General features: G+C 40.8%; 1 protein-coding gene across 1 annotated transcript in view; it reads right to left on the minus strand.

The window, feature by feature from the left end:
- Positions 1-507: 507 nt before the first annotated feature.
- LOC139390000 (secreted frizzled-related protein 1-like) overlaps positions 508-24,390 on the minus strand; it is a 33,790-nt gene continuing 9,907 nt past the window's right edge. Inside the window, exons 2-3 of the mRNA XM_071137083.1 lie at positions 23,738-23,818; positions 508-1,964 (exon numbers count right to left, since the gene is read on the minus strand). Coding sequence (XP_070993184.1) covers positions 1,639-1,964; positions 23,738-23,818 — 407 coding nt within the window. The 3' untranslated portion in view covers positions 508-1,638. The remainder of the gene's footprint in view (positions 1,965-23,737; positions 23,819-24,390) is intronic.

Consider the following 24,390-nt stretch of genomic DNA (forward strand, 5'->3'; position numbering starts at 1 on the left):
GTCAGGGCGTGAGTTGGGGTGGGCATTCTATGTTGTGGGTTCTATGTTTTCTATTTCTGTGTGTTTGGCCAGGTGTGGTTCTCAATCAGAGGCAGCTGCCTATCGTTGTCTCTGATTGAGAACCATACTTAGGTAGCCTTTTCCCACCTGTGTGGTGTGGGTAGTTGTTTTCTGTTTCATGTCTTTCTGCACCAGACAGAACTGTTTCGGTTTCGTTCGTTCTCTTCGTTGTTTTTTTTGTTAATCAGTGTTCAGTTCAGATAATAAAGATGAACACGTACCACGCTGCACCTTGGTCCTCCACTCCTTCCAACAGCCGTTACAGTGCTTTCCCATTTTATTACTGTGTTGTATTAGTATAAGCTGTGGGTATCATTGAAATACAAGCCACACCTGATACTTCATTCCAGCTTTAACTGCTTGAGAGCAAGCAGTACTGGGAGTAATATCTCCACAAAAATAGTATAGGTCACACAATCTGAAATGGAAAGAGCATTCCAGACAACATGTTTTCTATATTTATGTAAAATGTGTATGTACATAACGGGCAGCAATGCACTGCAGCCATAAAAAACAATCTGTCATTTAATGTGATAGTGCTAAGATGTACCATCAATACTGAACAATTAACAATTACAAATAAAGATTTGTTAAGCAACTATATGCACTTTCAAAGTTGTCACAAACTTAATAAACATCAATCTGGAGGGACAGCAATTGAAGACTGCATTAACAAAAAACAATAAGAAAATGTTTGGTCAAATATTATCTGACATCATATACAAATACAAGGGATTTATTTAATTATTCTATACCAGAGTGGCCACTCAAGAGACTGTCGTACAATTGAATTGAAACACCGAACAATGCATGCATTATAACATACAGAGTTTGGCACACAGTACAATTCATATACTGTACCATTAGGCAAAAGGTATTTTCACTCAGATGATGCAGTTGATGTTCTGGAATTGATTGGATTGACATTTGTATATATTTGTTAAAGTCAAAGACAATGTCAAACAAATGAGGCAACTGAAAAGAGGACGACATTCTTAATATCAACTGTAGTGCAGTCATTATTTTGATGAGACAATCAGACAATCAGGTGAAGGCACGCTATCATAATATCATCAATAAGTTATTCAATGACCCTATCCATGCCTCCTCTATAATGTGGCTTTTAAAGCTAAAATACACGTTATTATTGATTCTGTATAATCTATTCAATGTGATCTAATTGATGATTCTATGATCTACTTATCCATGTTCAGAGCAAGAGAAGCAAGTCCATCCACTTCAGCAGAACTCACTGAATTGTGGTATTTTTACTGCACATTCAGGGAGTGTGTAACACAAGTATCTACATACACGAAGTGGAAATGGTTTCAATAGAGGAGGAAGAGGGTGCAGTGTCATTAACTTTTTCAGATAACTGGAAACCACTATAGCAGGAGGTCTCAATGATCACAACGCTCCACTGCAAAATGGATGGTGGAAAAATGTAAAGCAGGACTGTAAATATAGAAAGATATACAGTTTATATAGATATATGAACAAAAACAAAATGTGGATTGTTGGTTGTGCAAGTTCTTGTGTATCATGATGATGAGATGCTTCTAAAAAAGTTGGGTCTGATTATTTAAAGACATTCTCGAAAGCTGGACACTTGTGTGTCTTGAGTTTCTTGATGGCCTTTTTGAACTCTTTGCTGGACTTGTCCCACTTGTGGATGCCCGTCAGGAGGAACTGAGTGTCCACCTTGCGCCCCATGATCAGGTAAGTGTTGCCCAAGTTATCCAGCTGCTGGCAAGGGCAGTCGGCTCCATTCTTCAGGTACAGAACCAGCTTTTTTAGGTCATTCTTCTTTAGGTTTCCCAGTTTCAATGGCTTCTTCCTCTTCTGCAGAATTACCTTGCGGTCCATGCCTTCCCGTCTCACCTCCTTGATCTTGGTCCTGATAGCTAAGATCAAAAGAGACATCAAAAGAAAGAAGGTGGTTGTTAAAAACAATCATATATGGGCACAGACATCAGTTCAACGTCTATTTTTATTTACATTTGGTTGAGTTGTCAAGTAACGTGAATTCAACAGAAAAGATCACCATGACATTGGATTTAGGTTAAAAGTTGCGTGAAAGACAAAATTCCCTTACGTTGATGACTTTTTACAAATCCAATAAATTTTTCACGTTGATTCAACATTATCACATAGATTGTTTTGTTATTGAAATGACAATGCTGATTCAACCAGTTCTTGCCAAGTGGGATGCGCCTTTAGAAAGTATTCATACCCCTTGACTTATTTCACATTTTCTTGTGTTAAAGCCTGAATTCAACATTGATTAAGTATATTTTCTCACCCATCTAAACACAATAACCCATCATGACAAAATGAAAACGTGTTTTTAGACATTTTAGCAAATGTATTGAAAACGAAATACAGAAATATCTAATTTACATAAGTATTCACACCCCTGAGTCAATACTTTGTAGAAGCACCTATAGCTTTGATTACTGCTTTGAGTCGTCTGTATCAGCTTTGCACATCTGGATTTGGTGATTTTCTCCCATTCTTCCTTGCAGATTTTCTCAAGCTCTGTTAAGTTAGATGGGGAGCGGCGGTCAACAGCAGTCTTCAAGTCTTTCGACAGATTTTCAATGGGATTCAAGTCTGAGCTATGGCTGGGCCACTCAAGGACTTTCACATTCTTGATCTGAAGCCATTTCAGTGTTGCATTGGCTCTATGTTCGGGGTCATTGTCCTGTTGGAGGTCATTTACACTATGAAGCAGGTTCTCGTCAAGACTTTGCTTGTATTTTGCTCCATTCATTGTTCCCTCTATCCTTACCAGTCTCCCAGTCCCTGCCGCTGAAAAGCATCCCCATAGCATGCTGCCACCACCATTGGGATGGTGTTAAAAGGGTGATGAGCTGTGCCTGGTTTTCTCCAGACATAGCGAAGAGTTACATTTTTGTCTCATCAGACAACATGATATTTTGCCTTACGATCTCAGAGTCATGTGCCTTTTTCTCAGGAGTTGCTTCCATCTGGCCACTCTACCATAAAGCCCAGATTGGTGAAGTGCTGTAGAGACTTCTCCTTCTGGCAGGTTCTCCCATCTCAGCCAAGGAACTCTGTAGTTCTGTCAGAATGGTCATTGGGCTGTTGGTCACCTCCCTGACCAAGGTCCTTCTTGCCAGATGCTCAGTTTGGTTGGATGGGCAGAACTAGGGAGAGTCTGGATAGTTCCATATCTTCTTCAATTTCCAAATGATGGAGACCACTGTTCTCTTTCAACACTCTAGAAATTATTTTATACCATTACCCAGATAGAATTGTGATGAGCCTTATATCTCGGAGATCTAAGGACAGTTCCTTGGACTTCATGATATAGTTTCTACTCTGACATGCAGTGTCAACTGTGGGACCTTATATAGACAGGTGTGTTTCCTTCTAAATCATGTCCAAACAATTGAATTGGCCACAGGTGGACTCCATTCAAGTTATAATGACACCACAAGGATGCTCAAAGGAAATTGGATGCACCAGAGCTCAATTTGGAGTCTCATAGCAAAGGGGTGTGAATACTTACAGTATTTAAATGAGACATTTCTGTATTTCATTTTCAATATATTTGCTAAACTGCAGTGTTCCTCAAAATGCTTACTATCGTGCTCTGAGCACACAATTTGGAGCATGGGAGCGTCGGAGTCCAAATCAAAGTATGCGAAGCGAAGCATAGAGGGCTCCGTTTGTACATATTTTGAAGCATGCGTCAATGCAAGCTTCAATGGAAAGTATGCAAAGAAATATGACTCGACCACATAAAAATTACATTTTTTTTTCAATCAATGGCGGCAGTTATTTGAGCTGAAACGAGAGAAAATACACTCCGACTTCGGAATGAAACAATGCTTATTCACATACCGTATGTTGCTTGACTACAATATTTTGTCTTGATACATTAATAAATACATGCAGTGTTAATTGTGGCATGTTTACCTGCCTACGTACTTTAGATTGCAAGCCCATAATGAATACATAGGGTTATCAGGTACTGTTATCTAGCCAGATAGCCACAAAGAATTGTTAGCTACCTACCCACGAAGAATTGACATCTAACTTTAAAAATATTATTATTAGGTCATTTTTGCCTGTTAAATATCTGGTGAGCTAGATAATTATGATTCACATATAGCTAGCTGATAGTTATGAAGTAAAATGGTTGCTTTGTGTATATCTTGTTTCATTTCTACTGCCATTGTTGTTCTGGCTGAAAGATGGTTCAGTGAAGTCCATAGTAAGTCAATAGGGCTAACCGGCTAGCTATCTAGCCACAAAGAATTGGTGGATACCCACAAAATAAATTACATCTACCTTGGATAACATTGGTTTTAGGTCATCTTTGCCTGTTTAACTAGCTAGATTATTACAATTCACATATCTAGCTAATAATTATGAAGTAAAAAGTTTGCTTTGTGTATATGTTGGAAGAAGGTTCAGTGAATGGGGAGGTGAAGCGTGAGGTAATACAATAGATGGAACATGAGATTGTAGAGCACGGTAGTATGCATATTGACAAACACCCATGAATTAACTTTGTCAACATGGGGTATTGTGTGTACTGTAGATGGGTGAGAAAAACATATAAATGTAATCCATTTTGAAATCAGGCTTTAACACTACAAAATGTGAAATAAGTCAAGGGGTATGAATACTTTATGAAGGCACTGTGTGTTGCGGTAAATATGTAGCTGGTGGGCAAGTTCAGCATGTTGTATCATATCTATGGTTAGCCTGAGGAAGTGTGCGGAGTAAACAAGTATCGTAACGAATTTGGGCAATATTCTGGATGCTATTATGATCGAGTATTTTTTTATTATCCTTGATCGGGGAAAAAAATGGCTAGTTTGCCTGTCTGTAGAGAGAAGGGTGGGCTGTACACTGTACGCTGCTCTGATTGGATAGAGTGATGCAGTATTTCTCCATCTACTCGCTTCATAATTGGACACAATCACTTTTTCCTGCATGTTTTCGGTCTGATCATTTAGATTGCTGCTGCCTGCTACTATATTAATCACATGGCAAGGACAATTGTTATCAAGCAATCAATGTGCATAATATCTAAGGGGCAGGGAAAACAGATGAAATGCTGATGTGCAATCTGACTTATTGCCAGGAAATTTGGCTGTCCGCTGCAAGTTGAGGACACAGACATACATAAATACACACACACACACACACACACACACACACACACACACACACACACACACACACACACACACACACACACACACACACACACACACACACACACACAAAAAAAAAAAAACGGAAGTGTTTTAATATGACTAAATAGATTTTGGCAAAATACTACCCTGCATGTTCTCACTGCTAAAAATCAACAGATTTTTCACACACACACCCTTCCCCGGAGCAGCGTGGGGAGGTGTGTGTGTGTGTGTATGTGTGTGTGTGTGTGTGTGTGTGTGAAAAATCTGTTGATTTTTTGCAGTGAGAACATGCAGGGTAGTATTTTGCCAAAATCTATTTAGTCATATTAAAACACTTCCGTTTTTTTTTCTGATCACGAGTATCAACCGATCCGACTGTCAATTTACAGATACGATTAAGAATACGAGTATGGCCATGTCGGCACACCCCTACTGAGGACTATGGTTAGCCTGAAGACTGTGGTTAGCCACTTTTCCTTTTAGCTTTGTTAATATTTAATGTCAGAACAGAATGACAGTCATATAAACATTGTGTATGCATTGTACCAGAGCCTGGGGCTCTGAGGAAAGATGGCAGGCAGAAGGGTTGGGTTGCGGAGCAGAGGGTATCAGTGGTTAGATAGCTAGGCCCCAGATGCCCAGGACCATTAAGGAAAGATAAGAGGGATTACACAGTGACTCCATCTGCATCTCAAATGGAACCCTATTCCCTATATATGGCACTACTTTTAATCTAAGCCTTATAGGTCCTGGTCAAAAGTAGTGCACTATAAAGGAAATAGGGTGACATTGCCAGAGGTATGGATATTCTATATCAACCTCACCCTGCAAGGTCTTGGGGGTAGTTATGATAGGAAAAGTATTTATGTGTTTCATGACTAAGAGACAGCATCCAGAAGTATTCATCTCTATGGGAAACTGATCAGTTTACATTTGCTGTCCTTTTCCATGGACAGGAATGTTCAAATGACTGCCTATCTGCCCTGTGCCCCTCCAGCTGTAACAGGACTTGTTTTTTTCCCCCTTGAGTACCTCCTCTCTCTGTCTCATAGGCTTTTAGGGAAGTGGCCCTGTACCTCAGTGAGCTAGACTTCAAATATATTGAGTGAGATTAATGATCTATTTGTGAAATGCACCACCTAGAGTTGGAAAATTCTCGTAACGTCCCCCAAATTCCTAGTGTTTTCCACAAATCCTGGTTGAATGATTCCGTATTTCCTGCTTATTTCTTCTGGTTCCGGGAATCTTCCAACCAGGCTTTCTGGAAGACCTGGACATGTTGGGAAAGTTACCATTTTGCAACCATACCATACCTTTAAGTTCAATGGATGGGTGGGATGACAACTTCGCAAAAATTATGCGCACACATCTTGGAGGCTGAAGGCTGTGTGTTGTTAGGATTCTGAACGGTCACAATATGGCTAAAATTAGCTAATTGGCAAACAACCCACCCGTCAGTGGAAGCTGCTGAGGGGAGGATGGCTCATAATAATGGTCGGAATGGAGTAAATGGAATCAAACACATGGTTGTGTTTGATACCATTCACTCAATTCCAACCATTACACTTCATTCCAGCCATTATTATGAGCTGTCCTCCCTCAGCAGCCTCCACTGCCACCCGTCCATACCACTACTACTACTCCCACTTCAATACCATCACTGATTGGTTACTGAACGAAAGTGGAACATTTGATGCTACAGTACATTATAACCCTGACTCTCATTGTCCCTTGATATAAGGCCAAGTATTGCCACAATTTTAAACCCACCAAATGTCTGAATAATCATAATCTGTTTTTATTCACTTATATCTCTCCAAATCTTACCTCTGAATTGTCTTAAATCAGTCTGATCTTTCACTAAACTTAATTTAACCTCCTAATCTTCTTGGTTCCTCCACCTCACCTCTTGAAATGGTACACGAGTCAAACCCATGGTGGTCCAAATCTCAGCCTCCATGGATGAGTCCCAAATGACACCCTATTCCCTACATATTACTCTTGACCAGGGCCCAAGTCAAAAGTAGTTTATAATATAGGGAATAGGGTGTCATTTCAAATCAATGTGTATTTGTCACATGCTCTGAATACAACAGTAGACCTTACTGTGAAATGCTTACCTACAAGCCGTTAACCAACAATGCAGTTCAATAAAGAGTTATGAAAATATTGACTAAATAAACTAAAGTAAAAATAGAAAGTAATACAATACAAAATAACAATAACGAGGGTATATACAGGGGGTACCGGTACCGAGTCAATTAGTTATTTTGAACATGTAAGTAGATGATAAACAGCGAGTAGCAGCAGTGTAGAAACAAAGGGGGGGTGGGGGGGGTCAATGTAAATAGTCCGGTGGCCATTTGATGAATTGTTCAGCAGTCTAATGGCTTGGGGGTAGAAGCTGTTAAGGATCCTTTTGGTCTTAAACTTGGCACTCCGGTACAGCTTGCTGTGCGGTAGCAGAGAGAACAGTGTATGACTTGACAATTTTTTGGGCCTTCCTCAGACATCTCCTATTATATAGGTTATGGATTGTAGGAAGCTTGGCCCCAGTGATGTACTGGGCCGTGAGCACTACCCTCTGTAGTGCCTTGCGGTTGGAGGCCAAGCAGTTGCCATGCCAGGCGGTGATGCAACCGGTCAAGATGCTATCGATCGTGCAGCTGTAGAACTTTGAGGATATTTTCAGTCTCCTGAGGGGGAAAAGGTGCTGTCGTGCCCTCTTCACGACTGTCTTGGTGTGTTTGGATCTGGTTAGTTTGTTGGGGATGTGGACACCAAGAACCTTGAAACTCTCGACCCGCTCCACTACAGCCCTGTCGATGTTAATGGGGGCCTGTTCGGCCCGCAATTTCCTGTAGTCCACGATCAGCTCCTTTGTCTTGCCTACATTGAGGGAGAGGTTGTTGTTGTCCTGGCACCACACTGACAGGACTAAGCATGCACCCGAGGGGCCCCAGTGTTGAGGATCAGCGTGGCGGATGTGTTTTGTTACCTACCCTTACCACCTGGGTGCGGCCCGTCATGAAGTCCAGGATCCAGTTGCAGAGGGAGGTGTTTAGTCCCATAAATCCTTAGCTTAGTGATGAGATTTGTGGGCACTATGGTGTTGAACGCTGAGCTGTAGTCAATGAACAGCATTCTCACAAAGGTGTTCCTTTTGTCCAGGAGCATGATTGAGATTGTGTCATCTGTGGATCTGTTGGGGTGGAATGTGAATTGGAGTGGGTCTAGGGTTTCCGGGATGATGACCAGCCTTTCAAAGCACTTCGTGGCTACAGACATGAGTGCTATGGGACGGTAATCATTTGGGCAGGTCACCTTCGAGTCCTTGGGCACAGGGACTAAGATGGTCTGCTTGAAACATGTAGATATTCAGACTCGGTCAGGGAGAGGTTGAAAATGTCAGTGAAGACACTTGTCAGTTGGTCAACGCATGCTCCGAGTACACATCCTGGTCATCCGTCTGGCCCTGCGGCTTTGTGAATATTGACCTGTTTAAAGGTCTTGCTCACGTCGGCTACCGATAGCGTGATCACACAGCCGTCCAGAACGGCTCTCATGCATGCTTCAGTGATGCTTGCCTCGATGCAAGCATCAAATGTATTTTGAGATGCAGACTCAGCAATTATGGGTATAGGCCAACCTCTTCATCTCCCCGCGCAAATGTAATGTAGGCTACTGCGTGGTAGTAAAATAGACTACTACACCAGTGAAGGTGAACTTGATACACGGTAATATAAGGAAAACATCTGGTAGGTTGCTGTGATGACCAGATTAGTGACCACCTTGTGATCTATTAATACAGGAATTTGCACCTGCACTTGGTAAAATGACTGCTGCTTGAGATTTTAGTTCTGACTGATCTGTCTTTGAATATCTGATAAAAAAATGTATATTCATAGGCCTACATGTAACTAAAATAAATTACATTAGTATCAGTGTAGCTAACAGGTAGGGGTAAAGACTGGTACAAGAAATATAGGCTACTATATCTGAACTAAATAGGTCCCTACTTAAAATGCAACATGGTCCTCTATAAAGACTTGAATAGCTAAAGCATGAAACACACCGAGCATCTCACTGCCAATAGACTGCCGATAGATACCTATCACAGTGGAAGGCTTCTCTTGCAAGAAATAAAGCGGTACCTGCCCCGTGCCGACTCGGTAGTGAAGAACCTACCGATTGTACGTGGAAAAGCAAACAAAAAAATAGATTTAAAAAATGGCATTTTCTGGCCAAGTGCACAGACACAATGCACACAATACTAAATACCTCCTCCAAGCTAGCTAACCACTGTAGCTAGTATTGACATTATAACTAAATTACAACGTATTAGCTAGCTTCCATGAGACAGCCGCCTGTGTTAGTTACCGAGTTAGTGCAGTGACCTTTGCAAGCTAGCTATGTTATGCTAGCTAATGAATATGTAGCTTTGAATCTAGACCATAATTAACACTTATGGATATGGAATGCCAAACAGCGCTACTGCCACCTTCTGGTTTGGAGTATTTTAACAAGACTGAGTGAACACAAAAGAGATTGACTGCTGACACTCTGTTCAGAGGTGCTAAGCACTGTCGGCAGGCAAACATTTGACAATCCTTCCAGTGTGTCTTAGCTTTAAAAAGCATAAAATATATCAGAAGTTGTATACAAGCAACTCAAGTGAGACCAGTCAACACGTTTGAAAGTTTGAACAGTGTTTCTATCTTAAACAGTGTAAGAAGAGGAGTAGCATGCTCAAGAATAATAATAATGACTAAATTATAATTGTAAATGAAATACAATTGATGGGACTTTCTTTAACTCTTTAAAATTATTTTTGTGGTAGTAGTAAAAGTTTAAAAAGGTTTACTTTACCATTTAAATCAAAGCAGTTTTCAATGATTTATGGATTTGAAAAACCTTATAGTAGTGGTAATCTCGGTTTCCCAGAAGTAAAATTATTGCAAAAGTTGTCACTTTGCATTTAACTTCTGGGGGGAATGACACTCACAATTGTGATTTCTGTTGTGTGAAGGAAGGAAGCGAAGTCTCCTCCCTCGCAAAAGGAAACTCTCGGCCAAATCCGCCCCTTCTGCTATTTTCACCCGTGTTTATGATCCTTGTGGACACGTGCAAAGCAGTAAACATGGAAGCAGTGAGTTAAGATGTTTTCAACACAGCTATTTCCAATCTTATCCGCTGTAACAGTTGTGCTTAACCTCTCTGCGCACGGAACCCGCTAGCGGGCTGAAATTCCACAACATACGGTGATCGCTACATAAATAGTCATATTAAACATTAATGAAAATACAAGTGTCTCACATGTATCGAAAGCCTAGAATCTTGCTAATCCAACTGCGTTGTCAGATTTAAAAGGGGATTTACTGCGAAAGAATACGATGTGATTATCTGAGCATAGAGCCCCATAAAATATGTTTTTTTAACCTGCACAGGCGTAACATATTCACAAACTGCATTAAGGTATAGGGGGCAGCATTTTCACTTTTGGATAAATAGCGTGCCCAATTTCAACTTCCTGCTACTCATGCCAAGAATATAAGATATACATATTGTTAGTAGATTTGGATAGAAAACACTCTGAAGTTTCTAAAACTGTTTGAATTATGTATGTGAGTATAACAGAACTTATGTAGCAGGGAAAACCCCAAGGACTAACCTTTCAAAATAGTTTTTTTTTGGTCTCCGTCTGTTCACTGGTTCTCATTGGCAAATTAGATTTCTTAGGAACCAGTTTTCAGTTCCTACCGCTGCCACTGGATGTCACCAGCCTCTGGAATTTGGTTGAGGTTATTCATTTGTGCAATGAAGAAGTAGGCCATCTAGGAACTGGGTAACACTGTTGAGAGTGTGCAAGATGTGAAAAGTAGCATGGTTTGTTGTCTTCTTGTATTGAACACAGATAGACCTGTCTACAATTTGATTGATTACAAAAGTAGTTTGAAATATTTTGGCAAAGTTTATAGGCAACTTTTGAAATATTTTGTAGTGAAGTTGTGTTTTTTGAAGCTGTTTTTTTCTGGATCAAACGCGTCAAATAAATGGACATTTGGATATATACAGTGGGGAGAACAAGTATTTGATACACTGCCGATTCTGCAGGTTTTCCTACTTACAAAGCATGTAGAGGTCTGTAATTTTTATCATAGGTACACTTCAACTGTGAGAGATGGAATCTAAAAACAAAAATCCAGAAAATCACATTGTATGATTTTTAAGTAATTAATTAGCATTTTATTGCATGACATAAGTATTTGATACATCAGAAAAGCAGAATGTAATATTTGGTACAGAATCCTTTGTTTGCAATTACAGAGATCATACGTTTCCTGTAGTTCTTGACCAGGTTTGCACACACTGCAGCAGGGATTTTGGCCCACTCCTCCATACAGACCTTCTGTAAAAAAAAAAGCTATATTTTTGTCTCATCAGACCACATGACCGTCTCCCATTCCTCCTCTGGATAATCCAGATGGTCATTGGCAAACTTCAGACGGGCCTGGACATGCGCTGGCTTGAGCAGGGGGACCTTGCGTGCGCTGCAGGATTTTAATCCATGACGGCGTAGTGTGTTACTAATGGTTTTCTTTGAGACTGTGGTCCCAGCTCTCTTCAGGTCATTGACCAGGTCCTGCCATGTAGTTCTCGGCTGATCCCTCACCTTCCTCATGATCATTGATGCCCCACGAGGTGAGATCTTGCATGGAGCCCCAGACCGAGGGTGATTGACCGTCATCTTGAACTTCTTCCATTTTCTAATAATTGCGCCAACAGTTGTTGCCTTCTCACCAAGCTGCTTGCCTATTGTCCTGTAGCCCATCCCAGCCTTGTGCAGGTCTACAATTGTATCCCTGATGTCCTTACACCCTCTCTGGTCTTGGCCATTGTGGAGAGGTTGGAGTCTGTTTGATTGAGTGTGTGGACAGGTGTCTTTTATGCAGGTAACGAGTTCAAACAGGTGCAGTTAATACAGGTAATGAGTGGAGAACAGGAGAGATTCTTAAAGAAAAACTAACAGGTCTGTGAGAGCAGGAATTCTTACTGGTTGGTAGGTGATCAAATACTTATGTCATGCAATGAAATGCAAATGATTTACTTAAAAATCATACAATGTAATTTTCTGGATTTTTGTTTTAGATTCCGTCTCTCACAGTTGAAGTGTACCTATGATAAAAAAATTACAGACCTCTACATGCTTTGTATGTAGGAAAACCTGCAAAATCGGCAGTGTATCAAATACTTGTTCTCCCCACTGTATGGACGGAATTAATCGAACAAAAGGACCAATTGTGATGTTTATGGGACATTTTGGAGTGCCAACAAAAGAAGCTTGTCAAAGATAATGCATGTTTTATATTTTATTTCTGCGTTTTGTGTAGCGCCTGCAGTGTTGAAATATGCTACCCTCTTTGTTTACTATTGTGCTATCATCAGATAATAGCTTCTTATGCCTTCGCCGAAAAGCCTTTTTAAAATTTGACATGTTGCCTGGATTCACGAGTGTAGCTTTAATTGAGTATCTTACATGTTATTTAATGAAAGTTTGATTTTTATATAATTTTTTTGAATTTGCCGCGCTGCATTTTCCCTGTTTTTTTCCCAAGTGGGACGCAACCGTCCCCTATCCTAAAGAAAATAACCCCTTATGTCTGGCACTAAAACGTCTAAATGTACAGTGTACTTCTATACATTTTTTCAACTGGTACTGGGGGACCTTCAAACGTGTCTTGTGAGGCCTATGGGCAACACAACCGACATGTACTGTACATGTTTGTGCATTACTGTACATGTACAATGCATTTGTATGGGCTATGTGTTTATAAAGTGTACAAAACACTAAGAACGCCTGCTCTTTCTATGACTTAGACTGACCAGGTGAATCTAGGTGAAAGCTATGATCCCTTATTGATGTCACTTGATAAATCCACGTCAATCGGAGTAGAGGAAGGGGAGGATGTAGGTTGAAGAAGAATTTTTAAGCCTAGAGACAACGGAGACATGGATTGTGTATGTTGCCATTCAGAGGGTAAATGGAAAAGACAAAAGATTTTAAGTTCCTTTGAAAAGGGTATGGCAGTAGGTGCACTGGTTTGTTGTAAAGGACTGAAATGCTGCTGGGCTTTTCATGTTCAACAGTTTCCTGTGTGCATCAAGCATGGTCCATCACCCACGCAAAGGACATCCAGCCAACTTGACACAACTGTGGGAAGCATTGGAGTCAACATGGGCCAACATCCCTGTGGAGTGTTTGACACCTTGTAGATTCCATGTGCCAACGAATTGAGGCTGTTCTGAGAGCAACTCAACATTAGGTGTCCTTAAGGTTTTGGAGACAGTGAATATCAGAACTCTGAATAGGCCTCTACATGAACTAACACTACCAGGACTGAGGGTTCATCTATTGCCCCCTTCACGTGTGCTCTCTCTTCGGCACTCTAGGTCGCAATGCTCACGCACCTCAGCCGGATCGACAGGTTCCCGCGCCCCTTGTTTCTGTTTCAGTTTCATGTCTGTGTGTTGTCCGTGTTTTGTGCTATGTTTCATTCTTTTATTAAATTATTCACTCCCTGAACTTGCTTCCCAACTCCCAGCACAACGTTACAGAATAATGCCTCACCAAAGGGAAGCATCAGGGAGTGTTGTTTGTTTGGAGGTGATGTCGGGTCCGTCTATCAGTACCGGAGCTACCACGGAGGCCTCAGCGGGCTCGACAGGCTCCCATGCCTCAGCGGGCTCGACAGGCTCCCGTACCTCTGCTGGGTGAGCTGGTTCCCGTTCCTCGGTCGAAGCAACTGGGGAGTTTTCAGCCGGCTTATCAGGCTCTCATGCCTCAGCCGATTTGTCAGGTTTCTGTGCCTCAGTGGAGGCGACCGGTCCACTCCTGATCCCCGGGATCATCCCTTTGGTTGGCGTCCTGCGGCTGGAGCCGCGTGCCTGAAAGGGGGTACTGTCACGTATGCTCTCTCTCTCTGAAGCTCTAGGTCGCCATGCTCCCGCACCTCCGCCAGATCGACAGGTTCCCGCGCCTCAGCAGAGGTGACCCGTCCACTCCTGATCTCCATCATCCCCATTGTCATTTTGGTCGGCGTCCTGTGGCTGGAGCCGCGCGTCAGAGAGGGGGTACTGTCACGTGTGCTCCCTCTTTGGCCTCTAGGTCACCAGGCTGCTGATTATTGCGCACACCTGTCACCATCGTCACATGCCCCATGACACTCACCTGGACTCCATCACCTCCTTGATTACCTGCCCTATTTATGTCGCACCCTTTGGTTCCTTCCCCAGGTGTTATGGTTTCTGTTTCAGTTTCATGCCTGTGCGTTGTTCGTGTTTCTTGTTTTGTATTATGTTTCGTTCTTTTATTAAATGATTCACTCCCTGAACTTGCTTCCCGACGTTACACCCCCTATCTTCCCATTCTTACACCCTCTATCTTCCATTGCCAGAAAAAGGAGTCCCAGTGGTTTTCTAGGTATTAACAGTGCCTATGGTAGGGATTAGGACCTTCATCAACCATCTCTGGTCCCTGAAAAGTCTCTGTGAGGAGGCTTAGTGTTAAATGAAACCAAAATGGGCAGCTTTCATAATTAGCGAGTCATAAAATAATTTCTATGCCATCCCTGAAACCACTTTATCTGGATAAATCCAGCTCAAACTGGATCCAGCTGAACTTTCTTTGCATCTTGGTTGTTTGTGTGCTTAATCTCCCTTCCAGCCAAAGTGTATAGTACAGTGACTGACCAGCTAGGCTATGGCATTTAATGTTTTAACTGTTAAGGCTCAGCCATTGATCAGTTGTGCCTTCGGGGCAGTTAAACTAGAAGTTAATCTAACACATTCTGGGCATGTGTTTTGGAAAACTGTTCTCCCCAAACTATCATCTGACACTAGAGTTATAATCATTTCACAATTTTCCTTTCAATGTTACCAGGGCGAAAATAGGAAATAATGCAAAAACAGCAAGCTTCAACTGTCATTATATATTCAACATCATCTCCATCTGTCAGAGGTTACAGGTTTGGACAAATTCAGAGCAATCAAACTCTCTCCATCAATCAGGCAATGCTTTACATTTTGTGGACATCTAGGCTGCAACCTTTGTCTCCGAAACTCAACCTGATTTCCTCTCCTGGTTTAGAAAGCAAGACAGGCTTTCAGCCAGCTCAGATGGTGTCATAAACCCAGCAGGAAAACAACCATGGAATAACACAGCTCTGGCACATTCACAACCATGGAACCTGTCTGCCCCCATGACCCAATGTATGCATCCCAAATGGCAACCTATTCCCTACATAATAGAAGCCTGGTCAAAAGTAGTGCACCATGTTCCCTGGTCATAAGTAGTGTACTATATAGGGAACAGGGTGCCATTTGGGAAGCAACCTATGTAATCAGTTTATAGCAGGGCCAGGGCTGCTGCACTTTTATTTAACGCATTAGAATGGGGAGGGATGGATGGTGCAATTGCCTATACCACCAGAGAGAAAGTATCTGTCTGAAGTAGAGTAGGGTGGGTTTGAATTGAAGTGTTCTGTCACTGTAACAAAGAGCTGCAGTAATAACAGATTAACTATGGAGATAAATCACAGTGGGGAAAAAAGTGTTGAGTTGGATGTACCATAAAACCATCAGCAGGTCAGAAAGCACCAATTACTCTGTTAAGAAACAGATTCATGAAATCAAAACTGGTTGGTGTTCAGAGATACATGTAGATGAGAGGGGTTAAGTGGAGTTGAACTAAAAATGACAAGATAACTAATGTAAAATATACTGTTTCCGTAAAATGTATATATAGTGCATTTTCTTACTTTACAGCCTTATTCTAAAATTTATGAAAAAAAGTATTATCAATCTACACACAATACCCCATAATGACAATGTAAAATCGTTTTTTTATAAATGTTTGCAAATTTATTTTAAAAAATTGAAACTGAAATAACTTATTTAGATGAGTATTCAGACCCTTTGCTATGAGACTCTAAATTGAGCTCAGGTGCATGCTGTTTCCATTGATCATCATTGAGATGTTTTTACAACTTGATTGGAGTCCACCTGTGGTAAATTCAACTGATTGGACATAATTTGGAAAGGCACACTCCTGTCTATATAAGGTGCTACAGTTGACAGTGCATGTCAGAGCAAAAACCAAGCCATGAGGTTGAAGGAATTGTCCCTAGAGTGCCGAGACAGGGTTGTGTTGAGACACTGATCTGGGGAAGGGAACCAAGAAATGTCTGCAGTATTGAAGGTCCCCAAGAACAGAGTGGCCTCCATCATTCTTAAATTGAAAAAGTTTGGAACCACCGAGACTCTTTCTAGAGTTGGCAGCTCGGCCAAACTGAGCAATCAAGGGAGACGGGCCTTGGTCATGGAGGTGACAAAGACCCAAGGGTCACTCTGACAGGACACCAGAGTTCCTCTGTGGAGATGGGAGAACCTTCCAGAAGGACAACCATCTCTGCAGCTCTCCACCAATCAGGCCTTTCCGGTAGAGTGGCCAGACGGAAGCCACTCCTCAGTAAAAAGGCACAACAGTCTGCTAAAGGACTCTCAGACCATGAGAAGCATTATTCTCTGGTCCGATGAAACCAAGATTGAACTCTATGGCCTGAATGCCAAGCGTCATCAAGCGTCACGAAACCTGGCACCATCCCTACGGTGAAGCATGGTGATGGCAACATCATGCCGTGGGAATGTTTTTCAGTGTCAGGGACTGGGAGACTAGTCATGATCAAGGGAAAGATGAACGGAGCAAAGTACAGAGAGATACTTGATGAAAACCTGCTCCAGAGAGCTCAGGACCTCAGACTGGGGGCAAAGGTTCATCTTCCAACAGGACAACGACCCTTAGCACACAGCCAAGACAATGCAAGAGTGGCTTCGGGACAAGTCTCTGAATGTCCTTGAGTGGCCCAGCCAGAACCCGGACTTGAACCCGATCAAATATCTCTGGAGAGACCTGAAAATAGCTGTGCAGCGATGCTCCCCATCCAACCTGACAGAGCTTGAGAGGATCTGCAGAGAAGAATGGGAGAAACTCCCCAAATACAGGTGTGGCAAGCTTGTAGCGTCATTCCCAAGAAGACTCAAGGTTGTAATCGCTGCCAAAGGTGCTTTAATATAGTATAGTATGAGTACTTATGTAAAATGTGCTTTTTCAGTTTTTTTATGCATATGCAGAAATGTATAAAAAACAGTTTTCACTTTGTCATTATGGGGTATTGTGTGTACATTGATGAGGGGAAAAACACTTTAATCCATTTCAGAATAATGCTGTAACCTAGAAAAATGTGGAAAAAGTCAAGGGGTGCTTTCCGAATGCACTGTAGGTTCATGACTTTTGTGAAACAGCACAGCGGAAAAATATATGTCAAATAGAAATCAAAACTGGATGTTATTCAGAGATAGATCGGAGGGGTTGAAGGTAGCTGAACGATGGGACTAAAAACAAACAAAATATAACTATTGTAAAATATACTGTAAAATGTATATAGTATGTATAAGCTGGAAGTAGAAGCCTAAGTGTTTTTGTCGTCCATTAGTTTACTCTAATTAGGGAAGGGCTGTTAGGGTTAGGGGAAAATAATAAAGGAAAATATATATACACACATACATACAATAAAAATAAACAAATTAATCATGATCTCTGAGGGACCAGGGACTGGGAGGGGTTTAAACTAGCTAGATTGTTATTTTCCTCATGGTTGATCATGGTCACCAACACGTAACATTGGTTAACTGAACTGTTGATTTTTTTGTTTGTCTTTGCATCTTCACTCTTCAATTGGAGCTGAAAATGCAGTTCAGTTACTCAGACAAACTGCGGTCCCTACTCAAGTCACTGCTAAATGGTATATATTATAGTACATACAGTATGGTCACACAGACCTTCAAGAAACATCCCCTTCTACTTACATTGTTTACATTTAATGTATCTATTCCTCCATGACTTTTTCAAACACATGTATTCTTCCTCTGCCAGATTGTCTTGTATCCAACCACAAAGCATAAAACAACTCTTGCCTCATCTCAAAATACTCCAACTTCATCAAGATAAATTCTCCTGAGAATGTCAAAACTGATTGTGAGATTGGAAGGAGGCAATTATTCATGACTTCAAACAATGGCACACAATATTAATAAGCCTCTCGTTCACACTTAACTTTCATGTTAAATGAGAACAGACCTTTCGCAGTGAGATGTTTCCAGGAACTGAGTGTTTCAGTGAGCAAAAATGCTCATTCTGTGCCAGCAGAGGCATTTTTTTGACATGATTAGTCCATGCAGATTAATAAAACTGACCTTGATGTAAGTCTCAGATTCCTCCAGCTTGCTGCCCTGACTGAGGTAACCTATCAACTACACAGTCTGAAGTTAGTCAAAATGTACCTATACCAGGCCTAAGGTTATGCTGTGGTCTCTACAGTACATGTAAATATATGGGTATATACATGTACCCTTTATGTGAATAGTAGTGATAAAACGTGTTACATTCAGCATCCCTTGCTTGCCAGGCAGGCAGGATATTTCATAGTGAAAGCCTAGAGTAGTGCACTTAACTTATCAATTGGTGTCTATTATAAGCTATCCCTCCCTCTTATCCATTTTGGTCTGACCAAAAGTGGCTTGATGAAAGCGTAATAATAGATTGGCTCACAAGTCACGACTGACATGACCAGATGCTTTGTTGAGGTCAAAACAGATCAAATCATGTCCTAATTGCTTCCACATTTTACTCATATCTCCCTCCTCTGACAAAAATGTATGACAGATCTTTCACACCATATAATAAATAGTTGTTATTTGAGTCAAGCCCAACCTTGCATCAGTTTTAGGGCAAAATAAGAAGGGCTCAAGCCAGTTTGGAGGAACATCACGTCAGACAAATTATAATGAAAATCATCTAAATCTGCACAATGTTAATGCTTTAAAAAAAACATGACCTAATGTTTGTCCCTCCAGAAGTTTAATCAAGCTAAAACCATAGGTTACTGCTTACATTATTGATTAACCTGTAGCAGCCATCTTAGAAGCCTGCTTTCTCATTTCTTTAGTCAATTAGAACATCTCTAGGGAGCATAAACATTGCTTGTTTACATGTTGCCCAACCGGTAGAGCAAAGCAAAGTAAACTAACCACCATATAGCCCATGGCATTGCCACACTGCAAGAAGATCAGCTCATCAGCTCCTGACAGTGACCCAAATGTCACCCTATTACCTACATAGTGCACTACTTTTTAACAGAGCCTTTTGGGCCCTGGTCAAAAGTAGTGCACTTTATAGGGAATAGTGAGCCATTTGGGACATAAGCCCTGTTTTTTCTCATGGGAGTTGGGACTCTCCCTTTGTGGGCCACTCCTGCTGTGATTACGTCTCATGGATGCAATAACAGTCTCATTTAACCGCCATTGTCAGCGGCCATGCTCAGTCTGCCTGGATAAGCTCAGGCATCAAGCGTTAAAGAGATTATGACAAGAAATCAAAACAAAATCTATCTTAATCATAGATGAAACAGACCAATAATGTGCCACTCTCTCTTGGCAAACCAGGGAGGGTTTCTGAGGACAGAAAAGTGAGGCCAATCATTGCAGTGTAACAATGGACCTAACTTTGTATTAGCTGTTCCCGAGAACCACTCTGAAAGAAAACTTGTTTTTAATGCACAAAGTCTGTCTTCCCAACGTCTGCTGCTTGGAATTGATTTGGAAACCACCAAAAATGTGAGAGGCCAGCTACAAGCAATAAAAAATAAGGCACAGCATCCTGTAAACTTGTGCACATTCTCACTGCACACAATCAGAGTCTCAAGGTGGGTTGAATTTACAGTGTCCCTGCATGCGAGAACCTATCAATGCATTTTAATTACATTCAAAAACAAAACATTCCAACAGCTGTTGCTTCTCTGCATTGACACCCTGTGGATAGAATGACATAAAGACATGTCCATACATGTGACATCAGTCCCATGTGACATCAGACCGTCTGTGATATGGACCAATAGGAATTCAACTTTAAAGTACAACGCTACGGACACCTCCAGAATACCAGACAGCAAAACAAACATACCGATTTACAGCTTTAAATACCTGCCAAATAAAGACTTTAGGGCCACAATTCGATAGTTACAGAATATTAGCCTTTAAATGTTTTTATTTATTTTTATTTAACCTTTATTTAACTAGGCAAGTCATAACTGTGGTAATACATATGTAAAGCTATGAGAAGTTGTATGAGCAAGAAAACAAGTTTAACTGTGCTTTCTCAAGAAAAGCCCGCCTTATCTCAGCTCACTGGTCCCCATAGCATCACCCAACGGTAGCACGTGCTCCAGCAGGTATATATCACTGGTCACCCCCAAAGCCAATTCCTCCTTTGGCCGCCTTTCCTTCCAGTTCTCTGCTGCCAATGACTGGAACGAATTGCAAAAATCACTGATGCTAGATACTCATATCTCCCTCACTAACTTTAAGCATCAGCTGTCAGAGCAGCTTACAGATCATTGCACCTGTACATAGCCCAACTACCTCATCCCTATATTGTTATTTCTTTTTTTGCTCCTTTGCACCCCAGTATCTCTACTTGCACATTCATCTTCTGCACATCTGTCACTCCAGTGTTTAACTTCTTGGATATAGGGGGCGCTATTTACATTTTTGGATGAAAAACGTTCCCGTTTTAAACAAGATATTTTGTCACGAAAAGATGCTCGACTATGCATATAATTGGCAGCTTTGGAAAGAAAACACTCTGACGTTTCCAAAACTGCAAAGATATTGTCTGTGAGTGCCACAGAACTGATGTTACAGAAAAAACCCAGATAAAAATCCAATCAGGAAGTGCCGCATTTTTTGAAACCGCCTCATGGCAATGACTCCTTATATGGCTGTGGAGGAGCTAGGAGTCAGCTTACGTTTTCCACGTTTTCCCCAAGGTGTCTGCAGCATTGTGACGTATTTGTAGGCATATCATTGGAAGATTGACCATAAGAGACTACATCTACCAGGTGGTCGCTTGGTGTCCTCTGTCGCAATTATTGCGTAATCTCCAGCTGCAGTATTTTTCCATTTGCCTCTGATGAGAAACCAACTGCCACGAATGATTTATCATTGAATAGATATGTGAAAAACACCTTGAGGATTGATTCTAAACAACGTTTGTCATGTTTCTGTCGATATTATGGAGCTAATTTGGAAAAAAGTTTGGCGTTGTAGTGACTGCATTTTCGGGGTTTTTTCTTAGCCAAACGTGATGAACAAAACGGAGCTATTTCTCCTACACAAATAATCTTTTTGGAAAAAATGAACATTTGCTATCTAACTGAGAGTCTCGTCATTGAAAACATCCGAAGTTCTTCAAAGATAAATTATTTTATTTGAATGCTTTTCTTGTTATTGTGAAAATGTTGCCTGCTGAATGCTAGGCTTAATGTTATTCTAGGCTATCAATACTCTTACACAAATGCTTGTGTAGCTTTGGTTGAAAAGCATATTTTGAAAATCTGAGATGACAGTGTTGTTAACAAAAGGCTAAGCTTGTGTTTCAATGTATTTATTTCATTTCATTTGCGATTTTCATGAATAGGAAACGTTGCGTTATGGTAATGAGCTTGAGGCTATGGATACGGGATTGCTCGACGCTAGAGGTTAATTGCTAAATTGTAATTATTTCGCCACTATGGCCTATTTATTTCATTACCTCCCTAATCTTACCTCATTTGCACACACTGTATATAGACTTTTCTATTGTGTTATTGACTGTACGTTTGTTTATTCCACGTGTAATACTGTGTTGTTGTTTGTGTCGCACTGCTTTGCTTTATCTTGGCCAGGTCGCAGTTGTAAATGAGAACTTTGTTCTCAACTGGCCTACCTGGTTAAATAAAGGTGAAATAAATAAAATACTCAGACAGAACAACTACCCTGAGCACTGTCTGAGAGTAGGCTCTGTGAAATGTTGGTCAAAGCCACATAATTTCTCCGATAATGAAAGTTTTTTAAAAACAATAATGTCCCATCCATCCAACAAGCATGAAATTGAGCAAATCTTCTTTAAAATAAAACTATCCTTTGCTGAAAATATGCTTGGACCTTTGAAACGTAAAGCATGTTTATGCTCATTCATTACTATACTAGTAAAGCGTGTTTATGCTCATTCATCACTATGCTAGTAAAGCATGTTTATGCTCATTCATTACTATGCTAGTAAAGCAAGTTTATGCTCATTCATTACTATGCTAGTAAAGCATGTTTATACTCATTCATTACTATGCTAGTAAAGCAAGTTTATGCTCATTCATCACTATGCTAGTAAAGCAAGTTTATGCTCATTCATCACTATGCTAGTAAAGCATGTTTATGCTCGTTCATTACTATGCTAGTAAAGCATGTTTATGCTCGTTCATCGCTAGGCTAGTAAAGCAAGTTTATGCTCGTTCATCGCTAGGCTAGTAAAGCAAGTTTATGCTCATTCATCACTATGCTAGTAAAGCATGTTTATGCTCGTTCATTACTATGCTAGTAAAGCATGTTTATGCTCGTTCATCGCTAGGCTAGTAAAGCAAGTTTATGCTCATTCATTACTATGCTAGTAAAGCGTGTTTATGCTCATTCATCACTATGCTAGTAAAGCATGTTTATACTCATTCATTACTATGCTAGTAAAGCAAGTTTATACTCATTCATTACTATGCTAGTAAAGCAAGTTTATGCTCGTTCATCGCTAGGCTAGTAAAGCAAGTTTATACTCATTCATTACTATGCTAGTAAAGCGTGTTTATGCTCATTCATCACTATGCTAGTAAAGCATGTTTATGCTCGTTCATCGCTAGGCTAGTAAAGCATGTTTATGCTATAGAGTAGTAGAAGGAGGTGGGTTTGTATTTTCTTCACCTTGTAAATCTACAGTCAGCTGGTACTAAATTCATGAGCCTCTATGAGACTTAATGTCGAACTGATCCCTTTTTCTGTTTTTCTTACAGTTAATCTACATTAACTGGCTTTTCTTTTCAGAACCCTTCTGTTTCCAATAGACTGGTTAACCCCACTAAAGACCTCACTTTTAAGATCATACCAAGAGATGACTGTGCAGTGCTATGGGCCATCATCTATAGCTGAGATAAAGCAAGAGATAAAGCAAAAGGCAAGAGTCGGGAATGCATGTAAGTAAGAAAACCTAGTGCCAAGAGTGTCACTTTAACTTCTCTAAGCTTGATATGTAAATATCTTACTATGCACTTTGTCAACATAAGGTGGGTGGGAGGAAGGGATCATTAGGTCTGTCTGAGGCATATATTCCAGAGCTGTAAGGATAAACATACTGCTGTAGCCTACTGTATGTGGTTCCAGGTGTATAGGCTACTATCCTGTGGTGTTGGCAAACATGATCCACAGGTATGGTAGCCCATAGGAAAACATGTCATGACAAAACGTGTGTGTGCATGTGTATCATCGGTATGTAAATGGTAGTGTTAGGGTTAGGAGAAGCTTACCAAACTCGCTGGCACACATGTGCTCTAGAATGATGTCTGTTTTCATTTCATTGTCACATGGGGGACATATGGGGGAATAACCTGTGAAAAGGAGGGAGGAGAGACAGTCTATTTAGAGGGTAAGACATGTAGCACTGACACAGTAATCTACCAGTTAACATAGCTCTGAAAAAAATGGAACAAGACTGAAAGGATCAGCAGGAAATCCAGTATCCTCAAAACAGGATTTCTAGAATACCTACCAATTCAAACAGCTGTCAGGCAATACAACTGAATCCCTAACAGACCCAAGCATTGTTCACACCTCTATTTACCTCAACATCAGCTCATTTCCCATGGTAGTAACACTGTTTTACCACCTATCTCCCTGCCTGTGCTTCACATCAGTCTTGCAGACAAAATCTTATGTAAACACCTACAGTACAGTTCAAAAGTTTGGGGTCACTTAGAAATGTTCTTGTTTTAAAAGAAAACCACATTTTTTTGTCCATTAAAATAACATCACATTGATCAGAAATACAGTGTAGACATTGTTAATGTTGTAAATGACTATTGCACCTGGAAACGGCTGATTTGTAATGGAATATCTGCATAGGCAAACAGAGGCCCATTATCAGCAACCATCACTCCTGTGTTGCAATGTCACGTTGTGT

Source organism: Oncorhynchus clarkii, chromosome 30 (genome assembly GCF_045791955.1).
Source record: "Oncorhynchus clarkii lewisi isolate Uvic-CL-2024 chromosome 30, UVic_Ocla_1.0, whole genome shotgun sequence".
Classification (NCBI taxonomy): domain Eukaryota; kingdom Metazoa; phylum Chordata; class Actinopteri; order Salmoniformes; family Salmonidae; genus Oncorhynchus; species Oncorhynchus clarkii.